The 20,684-nt window shown below is 51.3% G+C and overlaps 2 protein-coding genes across 9 annotated transcripts in view; one reads left to right on the top strand and one right to left on the bottom strand.

Moving 5' to 3' along the window:
- VWCE (von Willebrand factor C and EGF domains) overlaps positions 1 to 20,684 on the top strand; it is a 73,901-nt gene that overhangs the window by 29,059 nt on the left and 24,158 nt on the right. For 5 of the 8 annotated variants that reach the window (XM_019954606.2, XM_019954605.2, XM_019954607.2 and 2 more), the window contains one exon: positions 835 to 1,848. In XM_019954606.2, the coding sequence (XP_019810165.2) occupies positions 835 to 1,454 (620 nt within the window). In that variant the 3' untranslated portion in view covers positions 1,455 to 1,848. Of the gene's footprint in view, positions 1 to 834; positions 1,849 to 19,441; positions 19,523 to 20,684 lie in introns of those variants that run through there. The other 3 variants (XR_011564873.1, XM_070782598.1, XM_070782597.1) reach the window with 2 other exon arrangements.
- On the bottom strand, positions 9,981 to 20,401 carry LOC109554277 (pepsin A). Its single transcript, XM_019954613.2, has 9 exons — positions 20,300 to 20,401; positions 19,743 to 19,899; positions 17,251 to 17,368; positions 16,073 to 16,191; positions 15,141 to 15,340; positions 13,084 to 13,200; positions 11,741 to 11,885; positions 11,549 to 11,647; positions 9,981 to 10,297 (listed from the first exon to the last, which is right to left on the bottom strand). Exons 1-9 carry the CDS (start codon positions 20,353 to 20,355, stop codon positions 10,148 to 10,150), a joined length of 1,161 nt encoding a protein of 386 aa, XP_019810172.2. The 5' UTR covers positions 20,356 to 20,401; the 3' UTR covers positions 9,981 to 10,147.

The raw sequence follows: 20,684 nt of genomic DNA, 5'->3' as shown, positions 1-20,684 counted from the left end.
AATACGTCATAGTTGATGTACAAATTTCAGGTGTACAACATGGTGATTCACAATTGTTTTTTTTTTTTTTTGATTCACAGTTGTTAAAAGTTATCTCTCGATGATTTTTAAAATTTAATCGTCCCAATTTTTAATGTGTTTGCCAGCCTCTGTCTCCTCCCTTGATCATACCTTTTTCCAGTATTTTTTTTTCCTTCCACTATGGATTAAGTCCTTATGATGCGCTGGACTCCAGGTTGAGACTTAAAAAACGATTATTTTTCAGTAGAATTTTTTTTTAGAGTATTTTTAGATTCAGAGCAAAATCAAGCAGAAGGTTACAGAAAGCTTCCCATGTACCTACCTCCTGCCCTCCCCCAGGCACAGTGCCACCGCACCCACCATGGTCAACATCCCCCACCAGATGGTGCCCTTGCTACAACTGATGAACCCACTCTGACACACATTTGTCACCTGAAGCCCATAGTTTACATTCGGGTTTAGGCGAGCCCTCTAAGGCTCCATTTCATTCAGTCTTCACTGCATGGCTTCTATGGTCATCACTATTATTATGAAGCCCATTTTACAGATGAGGAAATGGAGGTTCAGGGAGTTAAGAGCCTTACACAAGGTCATACGGCCAATGCCTTTGGTGCACTGCATCTCTCTGTTCATGGTTCCTCTTGGGTCTTCCCTTTCTGGAGACAGGAACTGGCAAGTCCCCCTCCCCCTGAGCCCCCAGCTGTGCGAGGACCCTCGGAGGACACATAACAGGCATCGTCCCGGGGCAGCTCATGCCAGACCTGCCTCAGGGAGAACCACTGTGCATCTTCTCGCCCCCGCCCCTCTCTCTAGAGTCCCTGGAAGAGAGCCGGGCACTCTCCCCTCGTGGAGACGTGGAGCTCAGCAAAGCAGCCCGGAGCCCCCGTGGAGACCCCGAGGCCCCCATCAACTGCAGCTCCTGCCCAGGGCCCCCAGAGGTGGCCCCTCAGAGGCCAGCACTCCAGCTCCTCCAGCTCCTTCTGAGAATGAACCTGTCTAACCCCCAGACTTTACCCATGAGCCCCTCAGGAGCCCAGGCCTCACCCTCACCGTCTTCGAGGCCAGGAGGGCCCAGGGCCTCCCAGCCTCCTCAGCCCTCATTGGGGCCTCCGATCCCTCCAGGAGCCTCCTCTCTACCTCCAGCCTCTCCCATGGCTCCCGGACCACCTCCTTTGACTCCAGCGCTCCCGTCCTCCGCCTCCGGGGCCCACTCAGCGTCCAGAAGGCCTTCTCTGCCTGCCGCCATCCCGCGTGGAGCCTCAGCCCTTTCCACAACAGGCCCCAGTGCCTCAGAGACTCCCGTCACTGTCCTCAGGCCTCGCAGGTCCTCTCCAGCCACCTCCAGACTCTCTGCAGCCCTCGTGGCCACAGCCAGCCCCGGCCCCCGGCAGCCCACCCTGGGGACCTCACAGGAGGAGGAGTCCACGGTGTAAGCAGGCCTCCATTTCAGGGTCATGCCCAGGGCATGTGGGACAGAGAAGACTCTGCCGGGGGCCCTGGGAGCTTGCAGGGCCGCTCTGGGGACCAATGAGGCTGCTGATCCTGCAGGACTCCTGGTGGGGCTGGAAAATCCTCAGGGCCTGATGTAGCCTTGTTCCCAGGAAGCATTTGGGATGTGTTGTGAGAATCCAGCAATGTGTTCTCCATGGACAGCATCCTTCCTGGACCACAGCCCGCCTGTCTTTTGAGAAAGGTTGGGGCAGCTGAGTCCCTGCCCTGGAGGAGGAGGAAGGTCCGAAGGGGCTGGGATTCCACTGGGATTGTGCTACCAGCCGCCACATGTCTTCACCTGGGGTTTCCTGATTAAAATCTGTCTGGTCTCCTGCAGGCTGCCCTGCTCATTCACTTCTCGCCTTTGGAAAGGGAGAAGTCACTGCCTCATCACTGTCAAGCCCACGGGGGATGAACTAGCACCCACCTCAGCCCCCAGCTTGGGAGGAAAACCTGCATGGGCCTGGGGCTGGATTGGGAGGGGTCTTAGGTGAGCACCTGGTGACCTTTGATTCTGGGGGACTTCTAAAGTGAGGAGGGGAAGGACAGATGGAGAGGGCTTTGCAGGGTGGGTTCCCTGGGAGGGAGCCTCTGAGATGGAGTAGGAGGCCAGTGGAGTCTTAGGGTCCGTGCTCAGCTTTAATATCTCTGGGTATGAGGGAGGGAAGCAGGAGGCTGAGGGGGTGGGCTGGGCAGTGCCAAGGTCTCAGCCAACCCTCTGTGGAGCTCTGAGGCTGAGATGGCCCTCAGAGTTGTCCTGCGTTGGAGCAACGGGACAGGGCTTCGTGCTTCCATGTTGGCCAGTAATTCTATCTGAGCTGCTCCCGGAAAGGGGCGTCAGCCAGGGCAGTTCCCTGTGAGGTCTGGCGGCCCAGAGCTGCCACCCAACAACCTTCTTTCTGACTTGGGGAGTAAATGTGTCCGTCCTGAAGGGGGCATCTGGGTGGCGCAGCCCAGTTTCCATGACAGAGGACGGTGCTGTCATTGATGGGGAGACAAGAGATGGGGGTGGAAGACAGAGAACTACGGTGTCACCAAGTCACCAACCTGCTACCCCTGAAACCCAAGAAGGCTGCATAATCACCTGCAGCCCCTGGTGCACGGACCCCGCTTGTCCTGGCCCAGGCCACCCTCCCCTTGGCTCTTCTCTGCCCTGCTGTTCACCATGTATCCCTGGAGGGGGATCCCCGGTGGTTATTGACTGCAAAGGCCATCTGGGGGTATCTAGCCCAGATGTTGGTGTAGTTGTTTAGTCGCTATGTTGTGTCCAACTCTTGTGACCCCATGGACTGTAGCCTGCCAGGCTCCTCTGTCTATGGGATTTCCCAGGCAAGAATGCTGGAGAAGGGAGTAATTTCCTTCTCCAGGGGGTCTTCCCTACCCAGGAATTGAACCTGTGTCTCCTGTATTGCAGGTGGATTCTTTACTGTCTGAGCTACCAGGGAAGCCCTCACGTTAGTGTTCAGTGAAGTTGCTCAGTCGTGTCTGACTCTTTGCTACCCCATGGACTGTAGCCCACCAGGCTCCTCTGTCCATGGGATTTTCCAGGCAAGAATACTGGAATGGGTTGCCATTTCCTTCTCCAGGGGACCTTCCCAACCCAGGGATCGAACCCAGGTGCCCCGCATTGCAGGCAGATACTTTAACTTCTGTGCCACCAGGGAGGCCCTATGTTAGTGTAAGGAGGGGTCCTAATCCAAGCAGGGTGGCAGGAATAATGAATTTGGAATTAGGAGCCTGCAAACCAAAGACTTTAGAGATGCAAGGGGCTTAGAGACCATCAAGTGCTGCTGCTGCTGCTAAGTCACTTCAGTCGTGTCCGACTCTGTTCGACCCCATAGACGGCAGCCCACTAGGCTCCCCCGTCCCTGGGATTCTCCAGGCAAGAACACGAGTGGGTTGCCATTTCCTTCTCCAATGCATGAAAGTGAAAAGTGAAAGTAAAGTCGCTCAGTCATGTCCAACTCTTAGCGACCCCATGGACTGGTGCCTACCAGGCTCCTCTGTCCATGGGATTTCCCAGGCAAGAATACTGGAATGGGTTGCCATTTCCTTCTCCAGGACATCTTCCGAACCCAGGGATCGAACCCAGGTCCCCCACATTGCAGGCAGGTGCTTTAACCTTTGCGCCGCCAGGGAAGCTCTATGTTAGTGTAAGGAGGCGTCCTAATCCAAGCAGGGTGGCAGGAATAATGAATTTGGAATTAGGAGCCTGAAAACCAAAGACTTTAGAGATGCAAAGGACTTAGAGACCATCAAGTGCAGTGAGACCCAAAATGTGTGGTGTAATGAGGTCTGGGGTACTATGAAACCCAGGTTTGAGCCCTACACTCTGACACGCCATGGGACCTGAGGTCTTCGTTCCCTCATCTGTATAATGGGATTATGACAGTGCTTCCTCCTGGAGTTGAGATGGTTGCATGTGACACAGACTCCACTGGTCTCTGTGCTTTGTGGTGGTGACCTTGTGCGGCCTGCCGAGCTTCACAGTGCTGCCTGGGATCTAATTTCAGGATGAGAGTGTGGAACACTGGCTGCCCCTCCTCAGACAAGCCAGCTGTCAACATGGTAGAGGCTCAAAGTCAGTGCCAGTTTTCTCATCATTATCCCTGTATTCAACAAAGGATGCGATTCAAGTTTTAGTACTAGTCTTCCCTGTCCAGAACACTCAAGTATAATAAATGGTATTTGAACATTAAAAAAAAAAAAAAAAAGCTGAGGGATGGGGAAGTGGGAGGACAGCTGTGAACACTTCCTCCAAGTTGGTCTAAGTATAAAAACATGCTTATTTGAGACTCCCCCATCCCCTACTTACAGCTGAGACCACAGAGGCCCAGAGAGGTCAGGAGAGTGTCCTAAGGTTGCACAGATTAGGAAGGCTGAGCTGGGAGGAGGGCCCAGGCTTCTGACTCCCAGTCTGGGCTTTTTTCCTTTGCGTGGCTTTTTGTTGACTTCTTCCGTTGGAGTTGCAGAGAGGCAGTTGATGGCTGCAGTTTATGCAAGGGTGCTGTGATCCCCTTGTCTTAGTTTGAGCTCTGTGAGAGCAGACCCAGAGAGAGAGACTGGGTGAGAGTCACCGCCCTGGAAGTGATCCCAGGGAGCATGGTGGGGATGAGGGGGGCGGGGAGAGAAGGGAAGACAGCCAGTCAGTTTTTGTTAAAGAGTGGTCACTGCTGTGGGCCAATGGCACCCTGTCCTTCTGTGGACCCTCTGGGAGGTCATGTGGCACACGTTTCAGAATTGTCCCCCGAAGCCCTGAGGATGTCACTCTTGTCCCTCTCTTGCTCTTGGACTGTCTGCTCCCCAGTAAGTCCAGCTGTCCCTACCCGAGGACCATGCCTGCCTCCTGTCTGCTTGCTCCGGGCCTAAGAAGGCCTGGTGAGGGGAAGGGAAGGAGGAAGTGCAGGAGCTGTCGGCAGAGCACTCCACCTATCCCCCAGCTGGGCCAGGGCTCTTACCGCCCACACTGTGGTCACCACAGTCCCTTCTCAGGACCCCCGGGGTGGGAGGCTCATGCTCTCCCCACCCCTTGTGGGCAGGCAGTGCCAATTGAGACATGTTGGGAGGTCTTGGGGGGACTTGGTAAGAGCATGCTCTGCCGGCAGTGAGCCCAGTATGATGCCCCTTGTCCAGGGCTGGCATCAGGAAAACCACTTTCAAGATCCCAAATAGGCACAGAGTGCTTTTTTTTTTTTTGGTCACACCACTTGGCTTGGGATCTTAGTCTCCCGAGCAAAGATCAAACTGGTCCATTTCAGTGAAAGTGCAGAGTTCTAACCACTGGACCACCAGAGAAGTCCCTGGCACAGAGTGCTTTTCGCCAACAGATGAACTGGTCTGAGTTCTCAGCAGCCTGCGCTCCAGCAAGCGGGGGTGGGGAGTACTTGTTCTTGGGTGAGTTCACCCTGCACTCTCTCTCCTAGGAGTCCATCTGTCAGGTTCTGAGAAGCGGTAGAGGACAGGGAGGGGGGGCTGGAGCCTGTTCCCCCTGGGTCAGTTTTACTGGATCCAGGGAATTCCTGAAGGGCCAAATGATCAGACATGGTTCAAGAGACTTGCTTTTGGAGTTTATTAGATAAACACACTTGAGGACAAGCCATGGTAGGTTTCAAATTGGAACAAATTCTCTGAGGTTTAAAAGTACCTTTCATTAACTTATTTTCAATGTGGAGTAACCCACATCATTAGAAATAAAGATCTGTAAAATTGTATGCGGGGCTTCCTTGGTGGCTCAGATGGTAAAGAATCTGCCTGCAATGTGGGAGACCCAGGTTGCATCCCTGGGTCAGGAAGATCCCCTGGAGGAGGGCATGGCAACCCAATCCAGTATTCTTCCCTGGAGAATAGTGAGGCATCTCCCCTCACCATATCCACCTAGACACCCCCTCCCATGCCACCCCTTTTGTGGTTTCTGGTTCTTGGGCACCATTTCTCTGTTTAAATACGTGCAAGCAAATCTTATGCTCTTTATAATCCAAAGATAGAATTGTCTAGGCTCCGTTATCACCTGTTGTTCAGCTTGTGTGTGTTCTTCTCACCTAACGATCTCTTCTTGAGATCTTTCCATCCCATCCCTAGCTTGCATCTTCAATCCTTTGCTTTTTACAGCTGCACAGCAGCTCACAGCAGCACACAGCAGACTTTTAACCATCTCCTGGGGGTGGACTTTGGGTCGGTTCAAATCTTGCTTTTACAAAAGATGCTACAAAGAATAACCCTGGCCTTACATCATTTTGCACGTGTGCAAGTCTGTCTGTAAGATGAATTCCCAGAAGTGAAGTTGTTGGGCCAAAAGGTATATGCCTGTCTGATTTTGATGGATAGTGCCAAATGGCACTCCTTAGGGGTTGTACCAATGATGCTCCCACCAGTGGTGTGCAGGTATCTGAGTCTGGGAAGATCAGAGCAGAGACCTGTGAGATGAAAATAACACTCCTGGGGAATTCCCTGGAGGTCCAGTGGTTAGGACTTGGCGCTTTCACTGCCGTGGGCCTGGGTTTGATCGAACCCCTGTCGGGGTCCTAAGATCCAGCAAGACACATGGTGCAGCAAAAAGAAAAAACCATCAAAACACTCCTGGACAAGTATGAGTGGGAAGGATGGATTGAGCTGAGCTTAGACCCCCAAGGCTCTCAGGAAGTGGGGAAAGATGGATGGGAAAGAGGCCTGAGACCATAGAAATGGAATGTGAATCCATCTTATCTCATGGAGGGAAGTGTCAGATCAGACAAATTAGCTCAGGGTTTTCTAGTATGGATGATCTAATGGGGAGCCTTTTTAGACTCTGTCTGGATCCAGGAGTCCCAGGGTGAGGGAGCGGAAGAGGGGCTGGGAAGGAGTGGCTGAGCTGCAGCTGCTGGGCTGAGTAGGGAGAACACAGCGGAAGAAGCGGGGAGGTTGGGGCCAGGAACAGGAGAACAGGAAGGGTCTGGGGACACCTGGCTGTATCCCTGGAGCCTAGAATACTGCCTGGGGCATGGGAGGAGCTCAGGAAATAGCAGAAACACAAACACAGCAAAGAGCCAGGACACGGTGAAATTCATCCCCAGAAACCTGAGAATACACCTGTTTGTCCCAGGACCAAATATGACCAGGACAGACTGTCAGTGGGAGTGGGGGTGGACCCGTCTGTGGTCTTGACCATAGCCTCTCTCAAATTGGATCCACTCTCTCATCTTATCCTGGTTATTTCCTTTTAAAACATTATCTCAAATTCATCACTCAGTCAGTAAATTTTTATTAAGCACGTCCAGTGTGCCCGGCCCTGCTCTGGCTGCTGGTGCTTCAGTGGTTAAATATTTGATCACAGTCTCTGCCTTGGTGGATTTGAAACAAGTACTCCTACCAAGACATCATCACCAGCTGTGCCAAGTGCCATGACGTGAAGGAGGGCCACCCTGTGATAGGGTGGCCAGGAAGGGCTTTTCCGGGAAGTGACGTGTAAGCTGATACCTGCAGGATGCTAGGAGGGAACAGTGGGTCTGTATAAAGGCCTGAAGTGGGGAGAACTTGTGTAGGCAGTGGGCAAAGGCTAGGGTGGTGGGAGCTAGGGAGGGTATGAGGGATCAGAGTGAGACAGGGAAAGTCCAGGGGTACCAGAGCCTGCAGGGCTTGGAAACCACGCCAGAGATTTATTGTCTTATTCCAAATGCAATTGCAGAGCATTGATGAAATGGTTGAAGCAAGGGAGGAATGTGATCAAATTTATGTTTTAAAAAGATTGGGACATCCCTGGTGGTCCAGTGGCTAAGACTCTGCCCTTCCAATGCAAGGGGTCTGGGTTCGATCCCTGGTCAGGGAACTAGATCCCACATGCCTCAACTGAAAGTCCTGCATTCCATAACTAAAGACCCTGCAACAAAGATCGAAGATCCTGGTGCTGTAACTAAGACCTGGCACTGCTAAAGGAAAAAAAAAAAAAAAAGGAATAGATTAGGTTTCATGAAAGGCTTGTATAAAATTAAAAAAAAGAAGAAGATTGTGCAGCTCTGGAAAATAGTCTAGAATGGGTATAAATGACACTGGGGAGACCTGGGGCATTGACTGGGAGAGTTCACCCCACCCCTTCGTTGATTCCAATATTTTGCATTTATGTGGTAAATTACAAATTGGGGAATGATATGACAAGAGCGCCCAAAGCCATTTTGTTCTGAGCACCCCAAAGTCAGTTCCCTTCAGCAGGGAGGTGGGGCTCAAGCCCTCAGGCCAGTGTCTCCAGCAGATGGCCTTCAGCACAGCAGAAGCAGGCGCCGTGTGCGAGGAGAGACTATGATAGGTTCATCAGCAAGAGAGGAGCTGGGATCAAGCTGGGCTGAGTCAAGTGAAACAGATCACTTTGCAGTAGGAGTTCTCAGAGCCTTTGATTGGGGTCTGTGCCCCGTGAGCCTCGAAGAAAGGCCTAGAATCTAGCCCATCGCGTACTTACTTTGATACTTTGAAAAAATAATTTTATTTGTTTATTATTGGCTGCCTGGGTCTTCATTACCACATAGGCTTTTTTCTAGTTGAGGCGAGCAGGGACTGCTCTCCAGTTGTGGTGTGTGGGCTTCTCGTTGAGGTGGCTTCTCTTGTTGCGGAGCACGGGCTCTGGGGTGCACGGGCTTCAGTAGTTGTGGCACTTGGGCTCATTAGTTGTAGGTCCCGGGCTCTAGAGCACAGGCTCAATACTTGTGGTGCACCGGCTTAGTGGCATTTTTGGTTTATTAGATAAACAGTCTTGACGACAAGCCACAGCAGGGCTTCCCTGATAGCTCAGTTGGTAAAGAATCCACCTGCGATGCAGGAGACCCTGGTTTGATTCCTGGGTTGGGAAGATCCCCTGGAGAAGCGATAGGCTACCCGCTCCAGTGTTCTTGGGCTTCCCCTGTGGCTCAGCTGGTAAAGAATCTGCCTGTGATGCGGGAGACCTGGGTTGGATCCCTGCATTGGGAAGACCCCTTGGAGAAGGGCATGGCAACTCATTCCAGTATTCTTGCCTGGAGAATAGTGAGGTGTCTCCCCTCACCACATCTCCCCTCATCCCATGCCACCCCTTTTGTGGTGTCTGGTTCTTGGGGGCCGTTTTTCTTTTTATGTATGTGCAAGCAAATCTTATTCTCTTTATAATCCAAAGACAGAATTGTCTAGGCTCCATTATCACCTGTTGTTCCTCTCCTTGGGGAGTGGAAAACCATTCTGGCCCATGTCTCATGGTCATTTCTGCCTTGCCTGGCATACTTAGGAGTGCCACCATCAGTGGGAACCTCTCCTTAATTCTTTTCCTTTTCTCATCATCTCTTCTTGGCTTTGGGAAAAATAAGTTACTCCCTCAATCAAGAATTCGGATGCTGGGACTTCCCTGGTGGTCCAGGGGCTAAGACCCTGCATTCCCAGTGCAGGGGGCCTGGGCTCCATCCCTGGTTGGGGAACCGGATCCCACATGCTGCAACTAAGTCCACATGCCGCAACTGAGAGCTCAATTGCAAGCCACAGCTAAAGATCCTGAGTGCTGAAACTAAGACCCAGCACAGCCAAATCAATCAATAAATATTAAAAAAAAAAAAAGAGAATTCAGGTGCTCTATTCTATAAGAACTTCCATCCCTGAGTGGGGAAGATCCCCTGGAGGAGGGCATAGCCACCCACTCCAGTATTCTTACCTGGAGAATCCCCATGGACAGAGGAGACTGGTGGGTTACAGTGCATAGGGTTGCAAAGAGTTGGATACGACTGAAGTGACTGAGCAGGCGCGTGCAAATTCTGTGAGAAAGCAACAGCCCTGGCATTTCTGGTCCCCAGGTCTTTATATGACGCTCCCAGCTGGTCCCCAGAGGCCCGTTCATCTTCCTAGCTCTGTTACAAAGCACGTGGTGCCACTGTGTTTGGTGCTATCCAAATGGCAGTGGTCAATTCTGCCCTCCTGCCCCAGTGTTCTGACCCCAGTGATGCAAAGGGGAACTCCGACAAACAGAAGCAACCACACAAGCCATGTTCCAGGAGGTTATGATTTATTCTACATTATTGATGTGACAGGGAACAGGGCCAAGATTCCACCTCCAGGATCCCAGAGGAGGAACAACCAGGAGAATTATCTACATCAAAGATCAGGGGCAGAATCAGGGAGGGGTCTTCCTGGAAGTGGTTGGAACCGCGCAGGCTCAGGCCACGGGAGCCAGGCCGATCTGGTTGTTGCCCCTATCGAAGACGGTGAAATACTGGCGGATGAAGACATCACCCAGGATCCAGAGGTCCCCAGAGGAGGTGGAGATGTCCATGCCCTCTAACCCACTGGAGCAGATCCCGTTGCTCTGGAGGAAAGGAGAATAAAACCCGAGCTGGGACTCAGACCCTTTGGGGACAGGCGCTGGGGCCTGAGCATCCAGGACCATGGTGCGCTGCCAGCCACGTGCAAGGAGGAGCTTCCTGGCTCGTGCCTGGGGACTTGGCTCTTCCTGGCCTGGGGTCTGCCTCTGTAAGCAACTCGCTGCTCTCTTGGTTTCCAGGGATTACCAGACATTATCCAGTGTTTCTGGCAGATGTACACACCTTGACGTCAGCATCAGAGCTAAGGGGTTTAGGGAGAACTCAGCTGCCGGGAAGGAGTCTGGAAGCACTGGTGACACAGCCTTTTCTCATTATTCTGATCCCCACCAGTGGCAAACTGGATCAGCTGCTAGACCTTTTCATTGACTAAGTCGCTGACTTTGTGACTTTGGCTGCATATTACAATCTCCTCTGGAACTTCAAGCCCTCTGCACCCCACCCCCTACCATGGCTTAGGCTCCACCCCTTCCTAATTAATCAGCATTGCTGGGGGAGGGGCCTAGTTAGTTCTTGCTGAATGACATCCACCCACAGGGCAAAACTAGTTTCCCATCCAGCATTGTACTAGAAGGCAAGGTTTTCCTGGGTGCATCGGCACGACTGAGAGACTTCACTTTCACTTCTCACTTTCATGCATTGGAGAAGGAAATGGCAACCCATTCCAGTATTCTTGCCTGGAGAATCCCAGGGACAGAGGAGCCTAGTGGGCTGCCGTCTATGGGGTTGCACAGAGTCGGACACGACTGAAGCGAATTAGCAGCAGCAGCAGCAGCAGCAGCAGAGACTATAGGAGTGTCATAAGCCCTGACCCTATGGGAGGTGTGGTTTCCATTTGCCCAACACTTTGTAGCTTTGATGTGGGCAATCTTGCTTGATTACGATAACTGCACCCTGGTGTGGGGAAAGGTCTAGGTTTTAGATAAAGGAGGGATCCAGGGGCTAGTACCTTGCTGAAGAACCTGGGGCTAATCCTTGAGACCCAGAGCTTGGACTCCAGGGCCCAACTAGAAATCCTCCTTTCACACCACCAACCTTTGCTTGCTTTTCCTCCCTGGGGGTGCTGCCTCTCAGTTCTCAGTCTCACATTTATCTGTGATGTATTCTTTTTCTCTGGAGGCTGTCCAGAGCAAACGGAAGCTCCAGCTTGTGGAAGTGCCCTTGCCCTTGTGCCGAGGGGCAGTCTGTGTCCACATTCTGAGTGGGTACATCTAGTGGAAGGCCCAGACCCCCCTTACCTGCAGGATGTAGGCGCTGGGGGGCACAGGGTACTGGACACCATTGATGGTGAAGACAATGTCGGGCAGGCTGTCGATGGAAGAGCAGCTGATCACCACCTGGAATGAACAAGGGTTAGCAGGGTTTTCATTGCTCGTGTGTGGCAGATCCACCACTTGAGTCTAGAACAGGGCAGTCAGAGCTGGACTTACTTCGCCAGAGGAATCCTCGCTGGCTCCAATGTAGCTCTGAATGTTGGAAATGGCAGTGGTTGGGCCGGCCAGCAGAGAGGTACCAGTGTCAACAATGGCCTGGCAGCCGTCGCTGCAAGCGATGGACTCTCCATTCATGGTGATGCTGAGGAAAAGAGGCAAGTCAGGGTCCCCTGAGCCCCTGGAGGGTACATCTCTCAAGGAGGAACCAGGCGATCCTGGTTCCTTCCCCATCCATTGGCCAATGCATAAAATTTCAGCTTCTCTTGTTCACACGCTCATTCTCTGAATTCACGTATTCTACCAGGAATTACTGAGTGCCTGCTCTGTGTTAGGCACAGGACATGCAAAGCCAAACAAGATGGGTGCACAGTTTCTGGCCACAGGGAGCTCCTACTCTAGCTGGAAAGACAAATTATGATTGAGGAGGAGCAGGATGAGTAGGGGAACAGAACCCAAGCCAGGGTGAGAGTGCTGGTGTGGACCAAGCCAGGGAAGGCTTCTCAGGGAAGTGGACACCCAAAGGTTGCTAGGGAGATCAGTGTGTCCCAGTTTCCCCGGGACTGTCTTGGTTTAACTACTGAAAGGCTGGCATCCCAGGAAACTGCTCACTCCTGGGCAAACCTGGGCTATGGGTCACCCAAGCAGGCCAACTGTGGGCAGAACAGCTAGAGGTTAAGGCTACCTGGGGGCAGATAGTCTTTGAAGTGGAAAGTGGAAGGAAATGTGTGTGTGGGTGTTAGTCGCTCAGTCTGTCCGACTCTCTGCGACCCCATGGACTGTAGCCTGCCAGGCTCCTCTGTCCATGGGATTCTCCAGGCAAGAATACTGGAGTTGTTTGCCATTCCCTTCTTCAGGGGATCTTCCTGACCCTGGACTGAATCTGTGTCTCCCACACTGAAGGTAGATTCTTTGCCGTCTGAGCCACCAGGGAAGCCAATGGGAGGAAATGTTTTGAAACAACTTCTCCACCATCTTGCCCTGACCTTAGACCAAAGTGACAAGCCCCCTAAAAGCCAAGATGTATGGACAGGGGGCCCCCCACTCTCCATAGAGATTCTGGTAGACTGTCCTGTCTCTTTGCTCAGAAGGGAACTGGCTGTCTCATCCTTGCTGAGTCTCTGGGGTGTGGGGTCGGAGGGGGTGGTCCCAGACATTGCTTATCCTCCAGTGATGTGCCCTTCTCCGGGTCTCTCTGACTCGGCCAACTTTTACCTTCTCCTTCTGGAGCACATGTCCCTGTGCTGGCTGTTCCAGGGGGATTAATTATGTTAATTATGAGTGTGTAAAGAAATGCATTCTGGGACCCATGCCAGGATATAGCCCATCCACAATGACCTCACCTGTCCACAGTGATCTGCCAATAGCCCTCAACAGAAACAGGCACCCAGTTCAGACTTCCTGAGTAGTAAGAAGAATCGATGTCACCGAATATCACCACGCTGCCGCTCTCTTCGTTGCTATGGAGAGTGGAGGGAAAACAGGAATTCATTCATACATTCACAGTTCCAACTGAACATATAAACTGTGTGCATTCTAAGAGCTACTTAAAAAAAAAGCTTTTTGTTTTGTATTGGAGTATAGCTAATTAACAGTGTTGTGATAGTTTCAGATGTACAGCAAAGGGACTCAGCTGTACATATGCATGTATCCATTCTTCCCCAAACTCCCCTCCCATCCGGGCTGCCACATAACACTGAGCAGAGTTCCATGTGCTATACAGGAGGTCCTTGTTGGTTACCCATTTTAAATATACCAGTGTGTACATGTCCATCCCAAACTCCCTAACTATCCCTTTCTCCCATCGTTTCTCCAGCAACCATAAACTAAGAGCTACTCTTAATTGGGATCTTGCCAGCGTCAAGAGCTGAGCAGTGTGTGTGGTTCACAGGGTTTCTTATAATCCTGACACTAAGACCCATGCCTTGATCACTATTATTTCTGTTTTACACTGAAGTAACTGAGGCTCAGAGAGGTGGTGTAGTGTGCCCAAGGTCACACAGCCAGGGAGCCACAGAACCTGGGTCTTTTTGGTTCCAAAGTACGTGTGGTTTCCACCACATACGCTCTTTGCTGTGGGGACCTCAAGAGAAATAAATGAATGACGGTGTCTGCTCTTAAAGCCTTGATAATGTAGTTCATGGTTTGCAAATGTCTGCAGGCGTTTTTCATCGCCACGACTAGGTGGGGGTCGGGGGAGCCGCTGGCCTCTGGGAGGTGGAGGCCAGGGAGGCTGCCAAACATCCCAAAGCAGCCCCCAACAGCAAGGAATCATCTGGTCCAAAAACGTCAATAGTGCTGGGATTGCGAAACTTCAATCTAGTTGGCCCTGTGTGAATTACCTAACTGCTCATAAAAACAGATTATGTTTAAGAGAGCTGAAGCTTGAATATTAAGTGGTCAAGAGAAAAAAAGGCTAAAAAGACCCTCCTGTTGTACATTGCTGGAGTCCTGATAACTGAAATAGTCATTGTATAAATCTGCAGTTTCAGTTTAGACAGGAAAGCAAATGTAGATGACACTAAGAAATTATTCAGCAAGCAACTGGTCACAGACAGACCAATCACAGGCAGATGATTCCACTCCCCAACCCCACCCCTCCTTCCTTGTAAACATCTGACAGTACCCGCGAGATTATAGAACAGTCAATATCTTAAAAAAACCCCATCAGTGATGACAAATCGCTTCAAAAGAAAAGGATGTGAGTGTCAGAGGAAGGTTGAGTGTCTCAAGAAAGTCGATGACACAACCTCAGATATTCTGGCACAAACCTTTACTTAGCTGAAACCAAGGCTTGGTTATTCTTTATTCTTAGAATTAACTCATAGCCACACCTGAAACCTAAATTTTGTTAACTAATATAAGAAACTTGCTTTTATCATTTAAAAGTTTCTCTGTTCAAGGTCTAAATCCCAATCAAAACTTCTTTTCATTTATTGCTATGAACTTTTGGCTCCAATTTTAAGCGGGTTCACTCTTTAAAAAAATTTTTTTTTTTTTTTTAAATTTGGCTGCACCAAGTCTTAATCGGAGCATGTGGGATCTAGCTCCTGACCAAGGATTGAACCCTGGGCCCCTACACTGGGAGTGCAGACTCCTGACCACTGGACCACTAGGGAAGTCCCTAAGTGGACTCACGTTAAATGGTGGTCTTCTGGAGAGCAAATAGCTAATGATATTTGACTTGCATAAAGCAAGGTGACAGAGAATCTTGCTAGTAAAATAAGACGATGAAGACTGTTCATCAGAGAGGAATTTGGCACTGTTCTCTCCAAAGATACACATCTCAAGTCTAAGACACTGACCTTGCCAATCCCCCTGCTTGCCAAGATTCCAGCCCATCCAGCCTTCGACAGCCTCCTGCTGGACCTGGTGACTGTGACCTCCTTGCTTCACTTACCTGCTCAGGTAGACAGAGAAGAGGTCTTGGGAAACCAGACCCTGGTCCCATATGTTGTCAAAGACAGGGGTGGCCCTGGAGGAGGAGATGCTGGGGTAGGCGAGACCCAGGATGCCGTCGAAGGGAGCGTAGTACAGGAAGGAGCCGGGCTCTGTCTCACTCAGGCCAAAGATCTGGTTGGTGTCGCTGATGCCTCCAACCTGCGTGGGGGAACCAAGACGTTTCTCATTAGCTTGTGCCGACTGAGCACTGCGGGGTGCCCACCCTGGGCTCAGAGCATCCCCAGGCTCACTTCATGTAGAACTTGGCTTCCGGGGCATCAGGCTGGAAGGAGGGGAGAGGGATTAGCCCTGGAATTTCTTGTTATTCTGCTGGAAAGAACAACTGAGGCTGATCCCCAGATGGGCACCGTCTGCGACTTGGTGTGAGAATGTGCTGCAGAACAGATGGTCACCATGTGTGTGTTTCTGAAGATCAGATGCAAAGCAGACGCTGGGCAAATCAGAACCCTGGACCCCTGCTGCGCCTTGGAAAGGCGGGGGATGCTTGTGGTTGAGCTTTTGTGACTTAGGGGGGCTGTGGGCTCAGGGAGGAGGAAGAAGAGGAGGTGCTAAAAGAGAACTGAGCCTTTTCCTACCTTCTTCCTACCCCTTCATAGCATTCGACTTGGGTGCTGATGCTGGCTTCTGGCATTCCCCTACCTTACTACTTCTTCCCCCCACCCCACCACCACCAGCCCCTCCAAAATATCTGTGGTATCTCTGCCACTTTCTGCATGCCCCAGTTAGGTTGCTTTTGTGATACAAAGATCCATATTGAAGGAGCTGCCGCAGAGGGTGAGGAGGGGGTGGGGGGAGGTCTGTGCTGTGGCCTCTAAGGTCCCTGAAGTTGGAAGCTGTGCAGGATGAGGCGGCCGGCCAGAGTTTGCTTACCTGGACGGTGTCGTATCCAAGGACGCCCGTCATGCTGCCGGTTCCGTAGGTGATGGACAGTGTCTCGCTGGTGGCCTCATAGGTGGAAGAGTCTTGAGGGTTGAAGCGGTTGTGGTTGGCTGTGAGGACAAGAAGAGACATGGTCAAACTCCAAAAGCTGAGCCAGAGTCATGGGCTGAGGGTGCCTTCGTTTTGGGTTGGATTTTGGAAGAGAAAGTTAACTTTTTTCTTTAGACTTTGGTGCCCTAGTGTTCCCAGTTTCCATTCCTGTCTGGTTGGACCAACTGGGATCATCTCACTGTGGATGGAAACTGTGGCTATGAAATGAAAAGACGCTTGTTCCTTGGAAGGAAAGCTATGACAAACCTAGACAGCGTATTAAAAAGCAGAGATATCACTTTGCTGACAAAGGTCCCTATAGTCAAAGCTATGGTTTTTCCAGTAGTCATGTAGAAATGTGAGAGTTGGACCATTAAGCAGGCTGAGTACTGAAGATTTGATGCTTTCGAACTATAGTGTTGGCGAAGACTCTTGAGAGTCCCTTGGACTGCAAGGAGATCAAACCAGTCAATCCTAAAGGAAATCAACCTTGAATATTCATTAGAGAGACTGATGCTGAAGCTGAAGCTCTAATACTTTGATCACCTGGTGTGAAGAGCTGACTCATTGGAAAAAACTCTGATGCTGGGAAAGATTGAAGGCAGAAGGAGAAGGGGGCAAACAGAGGATGAGATGATTGAATGGCATCATCGACATGATGAACATGATTTTGAGCAAACTCTGGGAGATGGTGAGGGGCAGAGAAGCCTGGCGTGCTTCAGTTCATGGGGTCACAAGGGGTTGGACATGACTGAGCGACTGAACAACAACAACTCTGGTGGAAGGTCCTTCCAGGCTCATGCTGACTGGAGCAGGCCCACAGCTGCCCATGGTAATGTGCAGCTGCACACTCTGCCACTGGACTGAACTTCCTGAGGGCTGGGACCACATGTGATTCACCCCTTCATCCTCCAGGGCACCTAAGCCTGGCACATAATAGGTGCTCAGTGAATGCTTTTGGAGTGGATCCCTGAGTGGCTTCAGCGGGCTTGAAATCAGACCTATGTGAGGCCCCTGAGCATTCGGGGCTCCCAGGTGACTCAGTGCCAGGGGCCTGGAGAGGTTGAGGGGACACTCACTGCAGGCTTCGCTGGAGCAGTAGATGGAGGGCACCCACAGGTTGGAGGAGCCGGTGTCAAAGATGACAGTGAAGTCCTGAGCGGGGGTGCCGATGCCAATGGTGCCGAAGTACTCCGTCTGCCGGGGGGACACACAGCTCACCAACTGGGGACTCCCCAGCCTGGCCTCCCCAGGGACTGTCACTGGGTCTTCTTGGCCACATCCCGCCTCCCCCTTCACTGGCCCCCTTTCCTTCATCTTTTGATCCAGTGCATCCCTCCATCCTTCAAGGTCCAGCCAGGTCTCCCTTCCTCCTTGAAGTCTTCCCTGATTGCAATCCTGTTAACCTCTGCCTATTCTCTTCTAAGCCTCATGAACACTCAACAATAACCTGCTGTCCCCTCTTGCCTTGAATGTCTTAGTCTTGTTATCCTAGAGAATGCACACTCTTGGATAGGGTAGAAACTTATCCAGCAGAGTAAATCTGTTCTTAGTCGCTCAGTCGTGTCCAACCATCTGCAGCCTGATGGACTGTGGCCCACCAGGCTCCTCTGTCCATGGGGTTTCCCAGGCAAGAATACTGGAGTGGCTTACCATTTCCTACTCCAGGGGATCTTCCCAACCCAGGGATTGAACCCAGGTCTCTTGTGTCTCCTGCATTGGCAGGCAGATTCTTTACCACTAGCACCACCTGGGAAGCCCCAGCAGAGTAAATGCTTAAGCATTTTTTCTTTAAATTGTTGATGGGGAGATAAACAAGTCACCTAGAAGTGAAGACCCCTTGAGATATCTTATTCCTAAGTCTAGATGACTGCAGTGGGTTTAAGAAAGTATATCCTTGGGACTTTCCTGGCAGTCTAGTGGCTAAGACTGCATGCTCCCAATGCAGGGGGCCTGGGTTCCACCCCGGTCAGGGAATTAGATGCCCTCATGCCACAACTGGGAGTTTGCGTGCCACCACTAAGACCGGGTGCAGCCAAATAAATAAAATAAGAAAGAAAGAGTATCTTCACGAATTTTATTCTTAGTGGCAGCAGTTTTTCCCTGGCCAGCTCTGCTCCAGCCACGCTGCTATGGTTCTTTCATGACCAGCTCATTCCCATCCCAGGGTCTTTGCACTTGGTATTTCTTGTGCTAAGAAAATGTTTATTCTAGATCTTTCCTTGGCTGACTCCTTCTGATCTAGTCAAATATCACCTCCATCAAGAGGCTCTCCCTGACTACTTTATCTAAATTTGCCCCTGCCCCATTCTTTTTCTCCTTACTCCAATTGACTTTTTTACATTCCTATTTATTTGTCTCTTATTTGTCTTTCCATCTAGAATATAAGCTCCAGGATCTTTGCTTAGTCACCGTTGTTTCCCCAGCTCCTGGCATAGTCTCTGATAGACAGTAGGTGTTTTATAAATATTTGTAAAGTGAACAAATGGGTTAACTTTACAAAGCTTTTACCAAGCTCTAACCAAAGGCCAGGCCCTGTTCTAAGCACTCAAAAAAACCCAAAATGAAAAAACTTCTCTCAAATCAACCCTCCCCCACTACATTACTGCTTGAATTACTCTAAACAACCCTCTGGTGGTGGATAGTAATAGTTCTGTCTTACAGACAAGAAAGCTGAGTCTCACTCAGACTTGTCCAAGGTCCCATGACTTGGAAACATGAGAGCCTAGACTTCCCTAGGTCTGGCAAATGTCACAGGCCAAGCTCTTAATGACAGGCAAGAGTGCTTCACGACCTTGGCTTTCACCCAGGGGACCTATAGTATCCACTGAAAGGCAAGCCCGTTGGATCCGGAATGGAAGAGTCAGAATGATCTTCCTGAAACTCCAATCTGATCTTGTCAATCCCCGCCCCTAGTTAAGGTGATCTGGTGGCAATTAAGATGCCAAGCCTCATCCCCCCCACCCACTCTGGTCTGGCTCCACCCACCAGCCCCCATGGACACGGACCTCGCTTTGAAAATGGACTCTGGCTTCCATTCCTCAAATGCACTCTGCCCCCCGCTGTCACAGGGTCTGGTGCAAGTCTTCCCGCCCTCTGGGACACTCTGCTGTCCTCTCAGAACTCCCCTCTCTCTTCCTTGCCCCAGGGAGGTGCCCCTGCCCGTCATCTGTCTGCAGTCCCTGTGTTGGCTTCACTGGGTGGCCTTGGCCTGGTTGTGCTTGTCATGCTTTGTGAGGCTCCCTGATTATCATCTGTCTCTCCTGCTAGATTGTGGGACCCTGAGGCTCGTCCACTGCCACTTCTCTGGGCCCAGCACAGAGCCTGACACACAGGAGGTGCTCCCTCTAGGTAAGCACTGGATGAATGAATGAATAAATGAGTTGAGAGCAACACCTCTGACTGTGAGTTTTTCTACTCTCCCTGTGTCTCTGAGATCCAGGGAGCAGACCCTGGGTTACACTTGCCTAGGGGTTTAGAGCACTGACCTGTCTTCCCAGACCCTGGGATCCCCCCTCTCTCCTCTAGGCTGAGTCCTTGGAGCTGGCCCGCTGCCTGCCCACACACTCACATCCAGGTAGTTCTGAAGGGGCTGTTCAGACACCAAGGTGGCGGCCTCCCGGATGTACTTGCTGCCCAGGTTGTATTTGTGTGTCCTCATGAATTCCTTCAGCTTGCCATTCTCGATCAGATTCTGTCTCAAGGACTTCTTTTTGACGAGTGGGATCCTGTGGCAGAGCATTTGCACACAGTTGGTGTGGAGGAAGAGGGGTGATTAGACACTCATGGGGTGCTGTGGAAGATCCGGAAGGAAAAGAAAGCTTGCCCAAGAGCACAAGAAGGAAGTCGAGAGGGGCGATGCTCCCGTCTTTGGGCAGAGTAATGCAGACAAGAGAAGTGGTTGCTGGAAGTGGCCCGGCCCAGTGCTGGTGCTGAGAACCCTACCCAGCCTGGTCTGGAGGGTCTGTGCTGTTAACCATGTCTGCTGAGCTGCGTCCCCCAATGAGCAGAGAAAAGAGACTCCAGACAGATGCAGAGAGAGGAGTTGTGGGAGGGAAGAGGGACAGACAGCAAAAGGAAATAACCCCAGGAAGACAGCTCTTGGTGCAGAGAGTCCCCCAGACTCACTTGACGACGCTGCACTCAGAGAGTGCCACCAAAGCAAGCAGGAGCAGCCACTTCATGATTCTTCCTGGCTCGCAAGTCTCCGAAGAAGGGAAGACGGAAAAGTGTACAGTAGCAGGCAGGAGCCGCTCCTTATATACAGCCCGAGTCCTCGGGCATGGCCTTATCAGCCACCAACGTCACCCATTACTCTCACCCCAAGCAGAAAGTTTCCTGATAAGATTGTCCTTGCCCTATGCCATGTTCAGAGTTTCCAGTTGAGTAGCTTTCCATTTGTTACGCAGACCTCGGGCTGGAATGACCCTGCAGAGAGCAAGCGGCCAAGTGGCGGCTTATTTCTTAAATAATAGAAGGCATCCAAACTCGATAAGCGGAATATTTTGACAAA

The sequence above is a fragment of the Bos indicus genome, chromosome 29 (genome assembly GCF_029378745.1).
Source record: "Bos indicus isolate NIAB-ARS_2022 breed Sahiwal x Tharparkar chromosome 29, NIAB-ARS_B.indTharparkar_mat_pri_1.0, whole genome shotgun sequence".
Classification (NCBI taxonomy): domain Eukaryota; kingdom Metazoa; phylum Chordata; class Mammalia; order Artiodactyla; family Bovidae; genus Bos; species Bos indicus.
This window is presented reverse-complemented; position numbering and strand designations above follow the sequence as displayed.